Source organism: Nannospalax galili, unplaced genomic scaffold (assembly GCF_000622305.1).
Source record: "Nannospalax galili isolate Female #2095 unplaced genomic scaffold, S.galili_v1.0 scaffold409, whole genome shotgun sequence".
NCBI lineage: Eukaryota > Metazoa > Chordata > Mammalia > Rodentia > Spalacidae > Nannospalax > Nannospalax galili.
Genome location: NW_008360308.1, coordinates 1,826,600 through 1,844,749, shown reverse-complemented (window position 1 = coordinate 1,844,749; position 18,150 = coordinate 1,826,600). Strand labels below are relative to the sequence as shown.

General features: G+C 47.1%; 1 protein-coding gene across 2 annotated transcripts in view; it reads left to right on the top strand.

Moving 5' to 3' along the window:
* Grid1 (glutamate ionotropic receptor delta type subunit 1) overlaps positions 1-18,150 on the top strand; it is an 829,150-nt gene that overhangs the window by 212,001 nt on the left and 598,999 nt on the right. For both annotated transcript variants that reach the window (XM_008824432.2, XM_008824433.3), the window contains exon 4: positions 13,733-13,938. In XM_008824432.2, coding sequence (XP_008822654.1) covers positions 13,733-13,938 — 206 coding nt within the window. The remainder of the gene's footprint in view (positions 1-13,732; positions 13,939-18,150) is intronic.

The window sequence follows — 18,150 nt, the reverse complement described above, 5'->3', positions numbered from 1 at the left end:
ATAGCTTTAGAATATAGATAAATAGTAGAATTGAGCAAAACAACTAGGAAGTGATGAGCTTTGTGTATTTATCAGTTTTATTTGTGAAATAATTTGTTTTAATTATAGGTTTGTATAATTTAATTATAATGGTTATATTTAGAAATTCCCCAAATTCCTGAACATTTAATGATGGGCTCTCACAGGGCAGTACAGCTGGCTCCAGCACAGGGTATGTGAGGGAGTTTGTGTGTCAGTGAATGTGATCGCATGTGAGTATGTGTATGTTTGTGAGGGGAGGTGGATGTGACTGTGGGAGTGAATGTGAGTGTGCACACAAGTGTGAACACATGCATGGGAGCGGGTGGATATACCTCAGGACTATGCAGGATGGGAGGGCTCCTTTGCATCCTGAATCAGGCCAGGGGCTTAATTCCTGTCTTTCTGGGCTGAGTGGTTTACTCTCCCTTTGTTCCCTGCCCACCGGCCCTGGCAGTCATGAGCCACCATCTGTCATCCCTCGCTCTGCTCTTTTGCATTTACCTGCTCTGCAGGCAAAGCTGCCTCCTGCCTGTCTGAGGGCTCCCACCCACCTGTGTTCAGGCTCTACTGAGTCCTGCTTGAGCTATGACCCGGGCTTGCCATGGCCTTCAGGCTTTTTCGTTCACTCACAGAACCACCTTCCATGGTGTGACCTACCTTGAGCCATTATCTGTATAATGGACCCATCCTCCTCTGCTGCAGGAGTGCCCTGGTGCCACCCTTCTGTCCTTTTGTCCCCTAGGTGTCCCCACCTCACTTGTCTGACCCTGGCGCAGCCTGAAACACTTTACCTCAGGCAGAGAGAGCTGTCCTTGGAGAGGACATTTACCTGCCTCTCCACTGTATAGTTTTCAAAGACAGTGAGGCTTCTCCAGGAGCCAGACAGTTCTGAGGCTGTGTGGTACCCTTCAGTGTGGGCAGAATTGGCCTTTCTTCAGCAGTGGCATTTGGGAGTCCCCAGAAAGGACCAGTGACGTCTGTGAGGCCCTCTCCTCAGTTTCACTCACAGCCTTGGTTGCTGCTACCTCCTCCAAGGCAGGTTCCTGAGGAAGCAAAATAAAGCTGACTCAATACCAGAGAGTAATTATGTAAATCACATCTGTATGTTAAGCACACTAATCAAGAGGTCAGAGGGTGGTTTTGAGGACAGAGCCACCTGGGAGCCACAGCCCTATCTTGAAACAGCCTTGGCTGCATGGCTCTGGCCATTGAGGGCACTTAGGCAATGGGTAGACCTCAGTGCTGACTCCACCAGCTTTGGACTTTGCCATGCCCATATATCCCCTGCCTCAGAGAGTTGACCTGAGCAGGAGGGATGGGCTTGGCGTGCCTGGGGCCATAGACTCTGATCTGAACTGGCCAGCATGTCATCTGATGCCCTGTCTATCTAGAAATGCCACTGTGCTTCATTCTAGGCAGTATACCATGCCCTACACTCCTCAAAACCGTTGGAGAACAATTCATAGGTCACCTAGGATTGCTGCCTTCCATGGGATCCTGAGGTCCTCTTGGTCTGGAGTCTTCTTGTTTGTCTTAAGAATTCTTGTTCATCCTACAAGACCCAGATCCCTGCTCTCTGAAGGCTGTTTGAGACCTTCTTCCATGGGAAGCAGACTCTTTCATGTGCACCTCCTGCCATTCAAGTATAACTTGCTTGTCTGTTTTAAGTTCAGCTCCTTGAAGCTAAAACCAGTGTCTGATCTGTCTCTCTAGCATCCAGTATAGAATGTGATCTAGTTGAGCACCAGATACAGGGTTGGAAAAAGCCTGAGTGTGCCGTGTGTGCCGTGTGTGCGTGCGTGCGTGTGTGTGGTGAATATGGCAGCTCTGAAACATGGTTACTGGGAGATGCAATCTCTGAGCAGTGTCTCGGGAACCCTGATACAGCTGGGATGCTGGTTGTCCCAAGGAATCGGAAGAGCCTGGTGGGAGGGGAGGCAACAGCTCTTCCTGCAGGTCTACAGAGGTGGCACCTAGCCTGGAGTTGCTTCTGAGTCATCCCAGTTGGAACTGCTATTTCTCATAGCCTGGACTTTTTCCTCAGTGATAATTTACAGAACTAATGAAGATGCTGTGTTTCACTGTGTAATGCCAGTTATTAATACTGATCGCAGATTAGCAGCTGGTAATAGCATATTTATGTTTTCATCTTCGTGCCATTCTGAAAAGCTAGACTCTAGCACTTGGACAATGTGCTATGTGGCCTCTCTAAAACTCTGTGTGCTTGGGGTGAACACTGTGGAGAACTGGGCTGGGGGCTCCCAGGCCTAGGTGCCTTGCAGGGAGCAGAGCCTCTCCTGGGAGACAGCTGGAGCTGCATCCCAGTGGACCTGATTCAGTAATTCCTTATGGGTGGTTAGACTCAGGTAAGTGTGCACTGGGCTCCGAGCTCAGGGTCTGCGTATGGTTGGTGGACCTGCCAAATTCCTGTTTCCTCTCGGGAACCTTTGGCTTGTTGGAGAATCTTGGGTTTCAATCCTCATTCAGACTCTTTTGGCTGGATAACCTCAGGGAGACATAAGGCTGTCACGGGGATTGACAAGGCAGTATCTACAAATTACTTAGCACAGTGCCTGGCACAAAGTCAGACCTTCACAAGCTCCCGCTGTGTCCTAATCAGCTTGGTAAAAAAGAGACTTATATTGGGTACCTTAACTGGCATTTATTTCATTCCACAGCTTAGAAGTCCCAAGATCAAAGTGCCAGATCCGCTGTCAGTGGAGGGTCCTCTTTCTGGTTTGTGGAAGTGTCCTCAGATGGGGGAGAGAAATCTTGGGATGGACCTCTTTTGTTTTATACCAGGGTATAAAACACTGGAAGTTACTTCTCTAGAATTGCCTGGGATTGTAAATTACACAGAAATTCAAGAAGGAGCTTCTGCAAAGCATAGAGGTGGGTTGAACCTGTTCTTCCTGTCTGGTGGTTTTGGAGGGACTCAACTTCTCTGTCCAGTTCCTTTATCTGTGAAACTGGACATTTGGCATTTCTCATGGGCTGTAGAGAGGGAGATAAGAAATGTGTGAGCATCCAGTAGGAGAGCGAGTTGTGGCTTTTGGCCTGCACACCCTGAGGACCTAAAGGCAGGGAATGGAGTTCAAGGCTGAAGGCAAGACTTATAAACTGTCTTTGGAGCCTGTCAGCTGGGGCTCTTGTTCTAGCCCCAAGGGGACCACTGATACAGGACAGAAGGCTACCAAGAAATGTCTTGCTGCTCCTTCATCCAGAGAAGCCAGCACCCTAAATGGCAGGATTTTGAAAAAAAAAAACCAACAACCACAGATCTTGCAGGAAGCATTGCTAAAATCAGTCTCAAATACCTCGTAAGTGAAAGGTGACAGGGATATCAAACTTTATTTGTGAAAATTCTAAAAACCATTAGCATATTATAGATTCTATAAAAAATACGATCTCTTTTGGTTGACAGGAGGGAATTGCAAATCAAAGGCACTATTTATTGCAGTGGGAATAAGGGGCCTAGCAGATTAAAAAAACCTATTGAAGGAGCCAGAGATCTGAAACATGAAAGACAGTAGCAGATAAATACCACGGAATTTTCTCCAAATACTTCCCAACTCAGAATAGAAGTTGGTGAAGAATTATTTTATAAACCCATTTTCATTATAACATGTGTAAAATGCAAATCTTGATCATTATGTAAATTAGTTACTTGGTGTAATTTACTTAATTCAAAGCACTTAATGCAGCGTGGTATGTTTTTTCCAAAGTGCCAGAGTAGACGTTTATTTTAAATTGTTTTTAATCTCGATCTTCCAGCCTGATTATTTAAAATGTTTTTTCCCTTGTGTTTGTTTTTTAAATGGAAGGGAATAGAGTCTGTTGAGAAATGGAGTGTGTGGTGATCAGCTGATAGCCTTCCCTGGCAAAGCTCCAGGTGGGGGCACATGAGGGGGATCCTTGTGCTTGAACTGGCACGGCGTGGATGCAGTGTGAACACGCCCACGGGGACGCATCTAGACCCTCCCCCTTCTCCACATCTGCCCTCCCTGGCTTTGTGGCTGCTTCTGAACTCTGTCCGAGCAGAAGCCTCCTGAATGCTATCAGCCCTCATTAGAGGCAGAAATGTGTCCCCTTTCTTGGAGCTTTTTCAATGACAGCCTTTCCTCCCCTTCAGCTACTTTACAACGTTGAAATTCCCATTATCACAGAAGATAGAGCCAACCTTTTTAGCTTCCTATTGTGCCATGCAGTTGTCAGGATGGCACCTCCTTTCTTGATGAGCCCCTAGAACAAGGGAGATGATTTGCTCATTTGAGAACCCTTCTGGGGGCGTTCCTTATGCTGATGAGGTTAGAAGGGAGCTGATGGCAGGAACATCTATTTTGCACTGTACCAGCTGTGATATGTGCCTTCATGGAAGGATGGCCTGGCTCTTCTGTGCAGGGTAGGGGACCTTTCTGCAGGTGAAGGAGTGGGCTCAAAGAGGTGGCACCTGAGGTCATCCATCTTGTGAGGGGTGGATTGGAATCCAAGCTTGAGCTTACTCCATGCACCTCTGGGTGGAGATTGGTGGGTAGGGGTGGCCAAGCTCTGTGCCCTTCCAGAGCTCTGTGCCCTTCCAGAGCTTCTCTGTGCCCTTCCAGAGCTCTGTATCCGAGGCAACCATGCCAGAGGGTGTTTTGTTTGGTTTTGAATATGTAAAAGTAGAACACAGGTAGGGTATGTGACCTAATGAGCTGATACATGTATAGATCGTGCAGTGGCTAAATCAAGCTATGTAGCACATGCATTAGCTCACACACTTATCTTTTAGCAATTTTCAAATACAAAATTAACTGTATTCACCATTTGTCTAAACTATCTCCTGAACTTATGCTTCTGCCTAAAATTGAAAGTTGTGTCCAACTTTCAACACTCTCCAGTTTGCTCAAATGCCAGCCTTGTTAATACATATTTCTATGAGTGCATTTTTTTTACACTCCGCAGATGAAATAGATGACATAGCACTCATCTCTCTGTGTTTAGTTTACTCCATGATAACATCGTGCACTTCAGGCTCATCCTACCTCTTGCAAATGACAGGATTTCATTTCTTCTGTGGTGAATAACATCCCATTGTGAATATATATCATATACCTTTACCCATTGATCTGCTGATAGACACATGGGTTGATTTCATGTTAGTTATGGTGAATAGTGTTGCAACAAACATGGCAGTTTTAATAAGACTTTATCATTATTTAAGTGTGGCAAGGGCAAAAGGCCAGAAGAAGGCAGAGTTGTGGTAACACTGGGAAGTAGGAGGTGTGGGGAAAATGAATGTTAGCAAGAGCCTTCACTGTAGTGAAAGAGAGCAGTAAGCAGGGTGAGGGTTGGCTGATGTGAATGGCTTCAGGGGGCCCTGGATAGCAGGCCTGGCCCCTGGGTAATTAAGGATATGGAACCCAGTAGAGAAGGGGATGGCTTTTGGGCTCTTGGATGGGTTGATTAATGTAGAAAGGGTGTTTTGGGGCCACTGGGACTATCTCTAGGAATTGATCACGTGACAGGGTCTCTAGAACTAGCAGAGCCCCTGACACCAATGCATGAGAACACAGAAAATATAAGACATGGTTAACACAAAGGGCTGGCTTTTGGTAGATAAGGGTTAGGTGGGATTTGCTCTGGAGGTCTCCCAGGACCAAACTTTCCTTGAGTGTGATCTGGTCAGCTAGACTGTGACCTGGACAGGGGAGGTCTGTTTTCTAGAGCAGTGACCCTGTGCTGCTGAGGATGGTGGGCCACCAGCATCCTGCTCACCTGAAAACAACCCCTGCCTGGGCTTTGGTCGGGGAAAGGGCTTTGCCCTCCCAATCCCATGATAAGCAGAAACCTGTTTTACTGTGAATGGCCAGATATGCCATACCTGTGTCTCTGTTCCCCGTGTTGCTGCTTGGTGACTTCCCTAGTTCCCTGTGTAGATAGATGGTATGGGTTAATTCATTCATGGGATGTAGCTGACAAATGGAAAAGATTCTGCACTTGGGACATGCTCTGTGAATGGTAGAGGGGCCACTCTCTACTTCCTGGTCAGTCTTACCTTTGAGGCTAGGAGCTCCTTGATGGCAAGGCTGTATAAAGTTTTAGCACACTGATGCTGTAATGCCTAGGGCCCGTTCCAGAGCAGTGCTCAGGAAGCATTTGAGCCTGGAAGGAAGAAAAGGTGGAAGGAAGGAGAAGGGATGTGAGGGAGGAAAGAGGGAGTGGAGAGAGAATGCAGGGCTGGAAAGCCGTGAGGGAAATGAGACGACGAAAGGATTCTAGGCGGGGCAGGGCTATTCCTTGGAGACGTGAATGCTTTCTCACTTGCACACCCAGGCTCATCGTACCCTGTTTTGGTAGTTGTTCCATGTCTATGACAAATATGATACATTTGGAGCTGGCAGAGGGAAGGGTGAAACAATAAAGGAGGTGAGGCATCTGGACAGGTTCTCAGGAAAGAGCTTGAATGATGGGCGAACTACACCTGGGAAGAAATTCAAATTCTGTCTTTGGGAGCCTAGATAGGAAAAGAAGTGAAAAAGAATTCAGAGAACCAAAGTTGTGTCTCAGCCTTTGGAAAATTTGCCAATAATCCCCAAACTCTTCTAGCTGTGAACTCCTCCTGGGTGTGAGGTGGCAGCCTTCATACATATATATGTGCATTACAGATGGTAAAATATTCTTTGTAAGTGTACTCAGTGTCTGGGTCTTTCTCAGAAATTGAAATAGTAGGGGAAGCAATTTGAAATGTGTTCTTTCGTTTCAATTACTTTTTAGAAAGAAGGTATTTAAAATACCAAGTGATTGTCTGATTTTATCAAGAAGTAAAGGGATCATTATAACGGTAGGTAACCTTAGATTTTGAAAAAAAATTCACCGACTTCACGTCCTTGCCCAACGTGGCTTTACCTTCAGTGGTGGGTGTTGCTTGTATCCTTCTGAAGTCACACTGGGCTTCAGGCTGGTGCTTTTGCTGTTCAACAAGCCTATGAATTTCTAGTGTCCTGTCTCTGTGCTAGATGCTGAACCTGGGGTGGATAGAGAGAAGAGGAAGACACAGTTCTTGTAACCTAATATTGAATATTATTTAATAGTACTCACTTTGAGGGAGACATGACTTCCAACTTGGAGCTGGGATGGTCTCAGAGGGAAGTATGTTCTGAATTGAGTCCTGATGGAGGGGTAGGGCTCTGGCAGCTTCAAACAAGTGTAGGGGCAGAGGTGTGTGTGTGTGTGTGTGTGTGTGTGTGTGTGTGTGTGTGTCTGGTTTGGTGGGGGTTTGGAAATAGCTGATGGATGTGCAAAAATAAAAAAGGGAAAAGCTCTTGCTCCAGACTGTCTCTTAGTGTAAGCTAAGATACATGAGCTTATTTTGTATATATTGATAAAATCTCAAGAAGCCTTTTTGTTTGCTTGTAATTTGATTGATTGATGGTTTTGAGGTTATTAATTTCTTGGCAACTTTAAAATAAACTAGTGTTATTCACTGAAGGTTAGAGGCAGGCTGCATTATCCTTTGATATGACCCAAAGAGAGAATGTATTAGTGGGCAGATACCAGGGAACCTTGGAAGAGGCTGCTGTAGACGTCTTTGAGAGGACTTGGTGGTGAACCTGAGAAGAGACAGTGAAGATGAACCCAAGGGGTTTAGCATAAGTGGAGAGGCCTCAGAGGATGTAGGCATCTGTTGACAGAGGACAGACATAGTGGGAGATCAGAGGGAAGCCCAGCTTTAGCTGAGACTGTGACTGGGAGTATGTGAGGGGAGGAGATTGGGAAATGAGTGGACATAGAGGGGGCCTGTAATGTCTGGAAGCCCAGGGAGGGAACAGCTTCAGGACAAGTCTCCTTAACTTGGGTACCCTGGAGAGCCCGGGAAAGACAAGGAAGAGAACTGTCCATTTGTTGATGACTTCAGTGGGAACTTCAGAGGACAGTGAAATAGATGAAGATATAGGAGAGAGATGCGTGGCCCCAAGGTGCCAGCACTAGGGTGTGGTTAGCAAAGAGGAGGAGGGACAGACATGGGACCTGCATCTGCCCCTCTGACCCTGGTGATGCCTGATGTCTGCTCATCCTCCTCTTCCTTCTCTGGTGGCTCCACGTCTAGTAAGCTCCACCACAGAGTCACAAGGCTGTTCTTTGGCGTCAAAGGTGCCTCATTCTGGAACTTTCTAGACAGTATTTATTTTATCTTAATGGCTTCTCTGAGAGGTTTAGAGTACCTCCTCCTCACTGGTGCTTTCTCACAGGGGGCTTTCCTCCTCCCATTCCCACAGTTCCCTCTAGCCCAACATGGATTTTCTTCGGAGCTCTGTCACCACTGGAAATTATCTACTTATCCCATTGTATATTTGTTCCAGGCCTGTTCTCATCCTCCAAAATGTAGGTTCCATGGCAGCAGGAACACTGTGGGCTCATTCATTTTTGTTTTCCAGCACCCAGGAGAAAAGCCCACATAGAGAAGGCGATCAGTGAAGGAAGACACAGAAGAGTGTTGGCAGGAGGATTCATTCCGTCAGGGTGGGGATTGAAAGACTTCTGGTGACCAGGGTCCTCAAGAGCTTACAGAGGGTGCAGGAAGGCTCAGAGGAGGAGACCCCACAGTAGATGTGTGCTAGATGTTGTCCCATCACATCCTACACAGGAAGGCACTCATCCGTGCTTCCTGCCTGCTTCCTCTGAGGATGAAGGATCCCCGGCCTGGAACTCTTTCACCTTCCCTATGGAAGGCTGATATCTTTTTCTAGTGTTCATACTGATCCTTGCTCCCTTAGAGAGTCAGGGACCGCTTGCTTTCTTGTGCCCTTTCTGGGTAGGTCTGATGTAGCCCTAGACAGTTAAATTCTTGGGGTTTGCAGTGGGTCTGGCTGGGTACAACTGTGTCCAGGATGGGTCTGATTCAAGGTCCAGAACTACGTGGAAGCACTCTGTAGCTCTTCTTAGTCTCCTGGGGAATTCTTCCTTCTTGGTAACAGTGGCAGTGGGCAGCAGGGCTTGTTGAAAAGTGGAGCATTGCAGACCCTCTTACAAGGAGAAAATGACTTTGGATCGACAGGTGGGTTTCCTTGACCCTGTTTTTGGGGAATAGGCAGGAGGGCTGCAAAATCACTCATATTTCTGACTAATATCTGCCCCAGCTTTCCCCTAGTGCAGCTGAATAAGAGCTCTGGAGAATGGAGGCTAAGGATTGACCTTTTCAGCCAAGTGGGAGCAGTGGTTACTGTAGCCAGGGATGAGGTCTCTTGGGAGCACTGCCTTCAACAGCATCACTAATTCCAGGAGTGAGGAGCCTGTTGCTGTTGACTGGAGCTTAAACTCTCCCTGATGGTTCAGTCCTTTTAGGGGCTGCCCGAACAGAAGCTAGAAATGCAGTAGGCAGGGCATGCAAGAGCTCTGGGGGCTTTGGGTCTCTGTGTGCACATGCTCTTTCCTGTATCTGTGGGTTCTGACAGTTGCCACCTGCCCTTGTACTGTCTGCTCACTAGGGAACCGAAACAGTGCTGATGGGTAAGATGGTTTTAGGTGAGGCGGGGGTGAAGGGGGGTTTTGGGAAAGGGAATGAGGGGAGCTTCTCTCCCAGCTTGAGATTACTTACCATTCTGGCATGATGCACAAGGTTCTCCATGCCACACGGTGGCCCTGCCAGAGTCACAAATCAATGTCACGAGCTTTCATGGTCTTCATGCCCTGTAAACACAGAGGCGTTCTGTGGATGTGGTCAGTTTCTGCCATGTTACCAATTCACTGTGCCTTAAAGGGTGCTAAGAGGAGCGGGAGCTGGTAGCAGGGCTTCAGGGTCTTCCATACTTGTCTTGCTGGTTGTAACATAATCAGATCTGATTCATAGGTAAGGCCATGGAGCAGGCCTCAGGATGTTTGGTGTCCTGGGGAAGGGACAGGGCTCAGAAGCTGCTTGAGGACACCTGACCATGCTTGGGTCCATCTTCCAGCCCCTGTGGGCAGTGCCACAGGGAGTCTTTTTAAGGTACAGGGCTTGTTCTCTTCTTTACATCTTCATGAGGCGTACCAAATATAATGCATCCAATGACCTTGGCCTTTCAGTTTGTTATTGCTGGGAAACAAGTCATCCCAAAACTTAGTGACTTAGAACAAGAGTCATTTGTTATTTTTGATGAGTCTGTAGTTTAGGCTGGCAGCTCTGCTCTGGCCTCACTTGTGTGTCTGGTTCTGCTGCTATGTGGCTATGGTGGTTGCTCGGGGGATGGCTTAATTCTTCTCTGTGTGTCTCCTCATCTTTTCAGTAGGATACCCTGTGGATGTTCATGGAGTGGTGGTCGAGTCCAAAGGCAGACATTAAAATACGCACCCAGTTAAGCCTCTGTTTGCATTCCGTTTACTTCTGTCCTGGGGGTCAAAGCTGCGCATGTGGCCAATGCCAGAGCAGAGATGCAGGATTATTCAAAGTGACAGGGAAAAGACATGGAAAAAGAGAAGCTGTTCCCAGGGGTTTGAAGGCAGCAGTGTCCTATACTTGGGGACATCGTGCATACTACAATGTTCAAAAGAGAGATTCTCCTGGCAGTGCCCTAGGATAGGACTTCTAGTGATGGCTCATCACACAGGATTTGTACCTGAGCTGTCCAACATGGTGGCCAGAAGCTGATGTGGCACTTGTGTATATGAAATGTGGCTAGTGTGACTGAGGAACTGAGTATGAAAGTTTGTTTCATTTTAATTAATTAAAGAAGCTAACTATATTACAATTAGATAGCCTTAGATAGCCATGTGTGACTAATGGCTGTGCAATAGGAAGGCCCAGATGTAGGGGAAGCTCTCATGTCCACATAGGAAGCTGTTGCATACCAGGCATGGGAGCACACTGCTAATTTCAGTACAAGTGGCTGCTGGGTGCCAGGATATTACTGGGTTATAAAGGGCAGGTGTGGGCAGGGCTGTGCTTAGGAGATTGTAGGCCCAGGGTCAGCACCAGCACTGAGTATTCTGACTGGGGTCTCTTCTCCAGACTCCTGTGTTTCTGCACCTTTTGTCCCGTCTCTGCCCAAGTGCCCTGCCACTCTCTGATGGGGTTCAAAAGTGCTATATTTCCCATGCCTGACTTATTTCACTTAATACGGATCTCTCGAGGTTTACTCATGCATGTTATCACAAGTGACAGGATTTCATATTTTTTCATGGCTGAATAGGATTCCACAGTGTGTATAAGACTACATTTTCTTTATCCATTTCATCACTTGGTGGGCACTTAGGTTGATTCCACATCTAAGATATTGTGGATAGTACTTCAAAAACAAATACTGCATGACTTCACTCATGTATGGAATCTAAAAAGATTGAGGTCATAGAAGCAGAGAATAGAAGAGTAGTGACCAGAGACTGGGGAGGGTGATAGGAAGGGGGCAGAGATTGGTCATCAGGTGCTGTTAGAAAGGAGGATTCTGGTATCACAATGGAGTGATTGTGGTTAGTAATATTGTATTAAATGATGCAAAAGAACTAGATGAGACTATTTTGAATGTTCTGATCATAGAAAAATGTAAGTGTGAGTTACAGCCATGCTAATTTACCTGACTTGTTTGCTATAGAGTGTATACATGTATTGAAACATCATATTGCATTCTATAAATATGTTCTAATTAAAAACAAAATAAAAACAGAATTAAAAAAAATTTAAAGTCTTTCACTTTTCTTTCAAGAGGCCTTGAAACTATAGATCTCTAGATTCTACACAGGCTGATAAGGACTGATGGCCTCTCTGAGAATCCAATGGATTTTGGCAGCTGGGGCTTGTAGACTGGGGGCTCTGGGTAATGGGCCAGGTACAAAGCACCAGGTGGTCCATGGTGAGTTAACTTTTCTCACCTTGGGGAAGTCCTGTGCAGGCTGCCTTGTCTTGGTTCTAGGGCATGGTAAAAAGGACCACTGTCAGCAGGAACCTCTTTACTTCTTACTTAAGGGACCAAGCCCTCACCTGTATTCATGGATGTGTACCAGGGGCCAGGCTGCCAAAAGACAGACCACAGTCCTGGCTGGACTGGAACACATTTTGCCTGTCTCTAGAATGACCCTGAGGGTGATGATCTAAGTACTGTTTCCTCCCATGGACTATGAGGAAATTGACTCTCTGAACTACTCAGTGTCAACTTCTTGGACCCAAGTAGGTGGTCCCATAGGAATCATATCACTCAGAGTCCCATGAAAATGGCAATTGGTAGCTTTCATCCCCAGCCTATATTATGAGCAAGTTGAGGCTTAAAGGGAAGGTACGATTTGCCTTAGAGTTTAAGGATCTGTAGGAGTCTGTGGCAGGTGCTCAGGGTCCATGTCCAGGGTATCCCCTTGTTGTGGGAACAGGGTCCCTGTGCACAGTCCTAGAACTGCTCCTCCCACAATGCAACTTGGACTGGTGACCCTTTCTTCCCATCAAGACAGCCCAAGGACTTTGCAGTAGCTTCCTTGATACCTGCTCATGTGGAAGTATGTCGGTGTGATGGACATAAAGAGGCAGTTTAGGAGAGGAACTAGTTAACAGAGCCTGTTGACTAAGCACTAGTTTGATTTGAATTTTTAGTGACTGAATGGGAACCATAGGGCATGGGGAGACTGACTTTGTGGGGCTGACAGATGAGATGGGCATCCTCTGGGAGCGGGAATGCCAGGATGGGCCAGGTAGTGGACGCATCCCAGGAAGGGGACAAATAGTTTACCTGTATGTTGGCACTCTGAGCTGACACAAATGCAGCTCAGGCTTAGGTAGTGAAGGGAACTCATTGGCTATGGAACCGAGAAGCCCAGGAGAAACATCTTCAGACACAGATGAACCCAGAGGCTTGGGTGCCATTGTAAGAACTGTATCACCTGCTCATATCTGTTTGCTTTTGTGATGGTTCCATTCTTGGGAAGGTGTCCCTTTGGGAAAGGTATAGACTTATGCAGAGCTGCTGTAAGACTTTTAGGGTCCTAGTTAAGAGAAAACCAGCACCCTATCCCCCACAAGTGTAGGTCAGTGCCAGTGTGCCATCTTGCTGGGCTCCAGGATCCCGTCTCAACTTCCACTCCCAGTAGGTTCATCTTACAGGAACTCCACCTGAGTGCCGGGGGAGTCTCAGTGAATGACTCTGGTCATCTTCTCATTCGTGAACCAATCAGGACATGAGCTTCTGATTAGACTTTGGGTGAGTCACTTTTTGGAATAAAACATGAGGAAGAAAGTTTCATCAAGGAAAATCAGGCCCTGAAACAAGACAGGTTATTGACAGAGAGTTGGAGTAGGACCCAGCATCAGAACTGGGCCTATCCTGAGACTGGGTCAGCTGTTTAGGATGGTCTTAGCTGACTGTTGAGGGCCAAGGAGCCTTAACTATGTGGTACAGAGGGAGGTTTAAGGAACCTGGTCAGAGGCCCTAGCACATGAGGCCTAGAGGGCAGAAGTGTCAGGACTGAGACCATGTAGGAGAGAAGAAGAGCTGATCACAATGGTTGCATTCTGGCATAAGACCTGTTGGATGACAGAAGGGGCTCTCAGTGATGAATAGAGTCACCTTATATCCTTGGGCTGGGCACTGGTTAGGGATGTTGGGACTAAATTGCTGCCTTGCAGCCTGTTCTGGACCTCTGAAGCAGACTGGAACTCTTGTTTCTGCTGGTGGTTGCCTGTGTGTGGAGCGTCAGAGTTCTATGGCCTTCCAGATCCCTTCCCAGTTAAAGATGATTCTTTCCTCCTCTTGTCCCCCTCTTCTCCCATGCTCAGATATCCGTGGGCTCCAAAGCTTTCTGGACCAAGCCTCGAGGCTGGGCCTTGACGTCTCTTTACAAAAGGTGGACAAGAACATCAGCCATGTGTTCACCAGTCTCTTCACCACCATGAAGACTGAGGAGCTGAACCGCTACCGGGACACGCTGCGCCGTGCCATCCTGCTGCTCAGCCCACAGGGGGCCCACTCCTTTATCAATGAGGTAGGTTACAGGGCTGAGGCCACTTGTGCCTGGTGCCCACGGGACCACTGAATGGCTCAGATGTGTGACCAGAACAGAAATGATAATACTTGATGACTCAGTCCCCACAGCACATGTCTATGCAGGGATAGGCCTAAACATGACTTGGCTGCTGACTGGTCTCTAGCAGAAGACCCAAGTCCTGCCCCAGATGCTTTGGGACTAAGAAAAAGCCTGCTTATAAGTTACTGCCAAACATTTCTGAGTTGAAACTCAGGTTAATTTTTTCTTTTAATTTTCTCTTGATTGACAGGTGTACACCTCTAGGAATAAAGTGAATTGCTAACTCTCTGTAGAAGTGGGCAAGTCTGTCGTGGGATTTGTTGGCATCTGGAAGAGGCGTCTATTGCATATCTTCAGTTGATATCTGGAGTGCATGTCTTTCCTTGGTGCTTGGATTGATGAGTGTGTGCTTCTTTCAAAAACAGCTCTATTAGGAATTAGGACTTTCTAATGAAGACAAGGCCTCCCAGTTGAACAGAGGATCCATTAATTTGAGATCACACTAGAAAACTCTGAACTAGAATGAGCTGGCTCATGGGTGCTGGCCTTAGTAGTCTCAAGGCGGAGAGGTGATAAACAGATGGTTGCCAGTCAGTCTGCTCCTTGGCCTGGACTGGTTTTGGGAGGAGTTTGCTCTCTGGGGTTTCTCATACAACCCAAGCCACTTTGCTGTCCTTTGCTTTGATAGAAGGTAAAATGAAAGAAAAAAGCAGAATTATACTAATTCCTTCTCATATACTTTACTTGCTTATTTGGCTTTTCCCTCTAATTAATTATCATTCAAAATGCTACCTCATGCATCAGGGCTCAGCACGAAGCCCATGGCTGGAGAACTTAACATTGGGAATGCTTAATTTGGTACAGTTGGCCAGCAGTCCTGATGCTCTTGGCTAATCAGTCTCTGGTCATGCCGGTGGTCATTTGGGCCATGCTGACCTGTGGGTTCTCAGCATCTTCACCAGAGCACACTTCCCCGTATACAGTGATTCATTCTGTCAGGGATTAGCAGTACTGACATGTCCAGCCTTTCTCAGAATGTCCCCAGTGGTGTGTTTGCAGAAGGCTGCTCACAAGGTGGCCTTTCTCCCTGCTGTTTACTGTGGGACTCATCTGCTTGGGGAGAGTGTCCACTGATTCTCTGACCAGCCTTCTCCCTTCTTACTTTGGGTTAATGTCTTGCATTTTCTCCTTTCGTCCTTCCCTGCCTTTGATCTGCTGCAAAACTTGAGAGTAAAGAGAGGGAGGTCTTAGTAGTTATGCAGATTTGGGTCCAGTCTCTCCTCTACTTCCTATTTGTGTGACTTTGGTCCATTTGCTTCACCTTCATAGCCTCGGTTTCTACATGTGTAAGATCATGATAAAGGAGGTGACAATGACTCTAAGCATTTGTCACTAAGCTTCTTAAGCATCTGTCCCTTCTGGTTGCACATACACGTGCATTTTCCTTCCAAATGAATTCAGCCCTCTCTGTTTCTAGGCCCTGAAAGGTTTACAGACAGTCACAATTGGCCCAAACATGTTGTTTCCAAGTGATTAGCTATGCAGACTCCGACGATGATGTGCACTCTCCTTGGCTTCAACCTGTTGCATCTTCTAATCCTCCAGGCTGTGTTCACAAAACTTTTGTGCTGTTGGGTATTTCAGGGCTGAAGATACCACTGGAGTGGCCACTTCCCATGCCAAACAATGCTGACAAGTCCATGGCGTGGTGACAGGAGACTGAGTGCAAGGACAACCTCTGAATTTTGAGTGAAGGAACATAGTCTCAGCCCTTCTCTTCAGCTCCTCTTAGTGAGAAGTCTTGGTCTCTGGTCCCTGGCCTGCTCTTAAGAGTAGAGAAAGCCATAATTTCCAGGCACCCACAGTGGGCCTGACCTTTTGTGTACATCCTCTCATTTGCAGAAGAGGAAACCACCACCACCACCAACAATAACAAAAAAACCCAGAAGTTAAGTGACTTGCCCAAAGTCAACCAGATTGCCATGACAGGACTGAGCAGAATTCCAGCCCAGGTTTGACCTGCTTGGAACCCTACTCTCCACTGTTGATGAATAAAGAGGTCACAGTGTGCTGTATTTTCTGTCATGGGCAGCATATGGCTGTGTCAGCTTTGTGTGTGGGGGGCGGTTATGTGGTTCAGACTTTTCTAAGAGCTCATGCCAAAGAGTCCTAGTGTGTCTGCTGAACATGGTTGGGAGAAGGAATCTGGAGGCTAGAGGAGAACATGACCTGTCTGACTGGCTAAGTTGTACAGGTCCTTTAAAAGACACCGAGGAACACCACTCTGCAGAGGCCTTGTCATTGCCTGGGGACATAGCTTGGACTTCTTAGACACACTGGCCCAATTTCTTCTTTGTCAGTACGAGGATAGATGGTTCTCACAAGGGTAATCCCTGACTTAATTTTATCACACGCCAAACATTGTTCTGGAGAAGTAAGTGGCCTCTCAGCCCTACAACGTGGTGATATGTCACTACTGTGGTGAGTGGAGTTGGGGGCACGAATGAGCCATAGTCTGTGTAGGTTGTGTGGCCTTCTCAGCTGCAGTGTTTCCTCTCCCCTGTTCAGAAAGCCTGGCTGAATGGGAGTGGGTGAAGAAGACAGATCTTCTGGAGTCTTTTACATTTCACTAAATGTGGATCTACTACTGTGGTTGGTACTTTCATAGTTATTAGTAACAAGTCCTGCTATTGTGATCTGTCAGGCTGTCAGTGAGCCATGTTGAGAACTGCCTCTCTGAGGAGTGTCCCCAGTGAAACTGTCCATTGTCAGCATCACTTGACCTAGGGGTACATGGCCCCGTTGGCTTTTCTGTGATTCTGCATCACAAGTGTTGACTGGGGATAGAAGATTCTGGGAATATGGGCCTGGTGATGGATGGGAGGGTAGGCTGCAGGAGATGCATATATTGGTGCCTGCCTAGGGCTCTGTGGGCTTGTGAAACAGAACCTACCTATGGACCTGCTGCTGTCCATCACTCAGTCTTCATCCATCCACATTCTCTCTGAGGTCTTTTAAGTCTGTCTTATCATCTGCCATGTTAATACATTGTCTGACTGGGGATACGACTCAGTGTAGAGGTCTTGGCTAGCATGTGCAAAGACCTGGGTTCCATCCCTAACACTGCAATAAAATAGAAACAACAAAATAAAGGTAGTGAGAAAGCTTTCCTTAGAGCAGCTAGGTTTGGAGGGATAGATAGCATTCTGGGATTCTGGTCCCAGGCCTGTGGTCATCACACAGCTGTCCTTGGGAATACTGAGCAATCTCTTCCTCCAGTAAGACTTTCTCTGTTCTCTTCTTGACCTTGGAGTTAGGGTGGTTCCTTCTAGTCACCTTAGTTGGGGAGTGGGCTGGGTTCACTGTCTTTCCAGTTGGCTTTGGCCCTTCTTTGGGCCACTGGCTGCTGAGGAGATTCAGTAGGCTCTAAGCTTGCTTGTGATGCTGTCTGAACTCATTCCTGTCAGCTGGCTCACCAGCTGGAGAAGTGGGTGTGGGCCTTTTTTTTCTTACTCCAGGGCCTTGAAAATTCTTCTGGTAATAAAGTCAGCAGCTTCTGAAAGGGACTAAGACCAAGGCCTTGCTCTGGGAGCTCCGCTCACAAACAGCTTCTGTAGCTGTCTCCTATCTGCTCAGAGTTCCTTCTGTCACTTTTCTAGATTTAATGGTCCCTAAGGTTGTGACTTGCTTTGTGCAGGGCACCATGGTTTGGTCTGCTTTCATGGGGCCTCCTGCTTGGTCAGGGAAGATAGAAGTGTGAAATGATTCCTTTACCCATAATGGCAGAAGTGTGAACTGTGGCCACGTTAGAGAAGTGCCTTGTGTCCGGGGGAAGCAGGTAGTCAGAGTGTCCAGGAGGCTTCCTGGATTTAGCAATAACAAGGCTGGGTCTACAGGAATGAGCTGTCATTAACTGAATGAATAAAGAGGGGCAGGAGATGGGGAGATCTTAGTAGTGATGTGTGGGACCAGGAGTGAGGAAGCTGAGGCTGAGATATGGCAGTGGGGAGGCTCGAGTCAGGAGCAGGGAATCTGGACTTCAGACTGATTCATTTTGGGGGTCCTTTTCGGGCCTTAAAGACTAATGGTCCCCTGCTATCATTCCCCTCCAGGTCAGGTTTGATGGACCTGTTCTTCACTGCCAGTTTGGGTCTACATCTCAACTTTCTG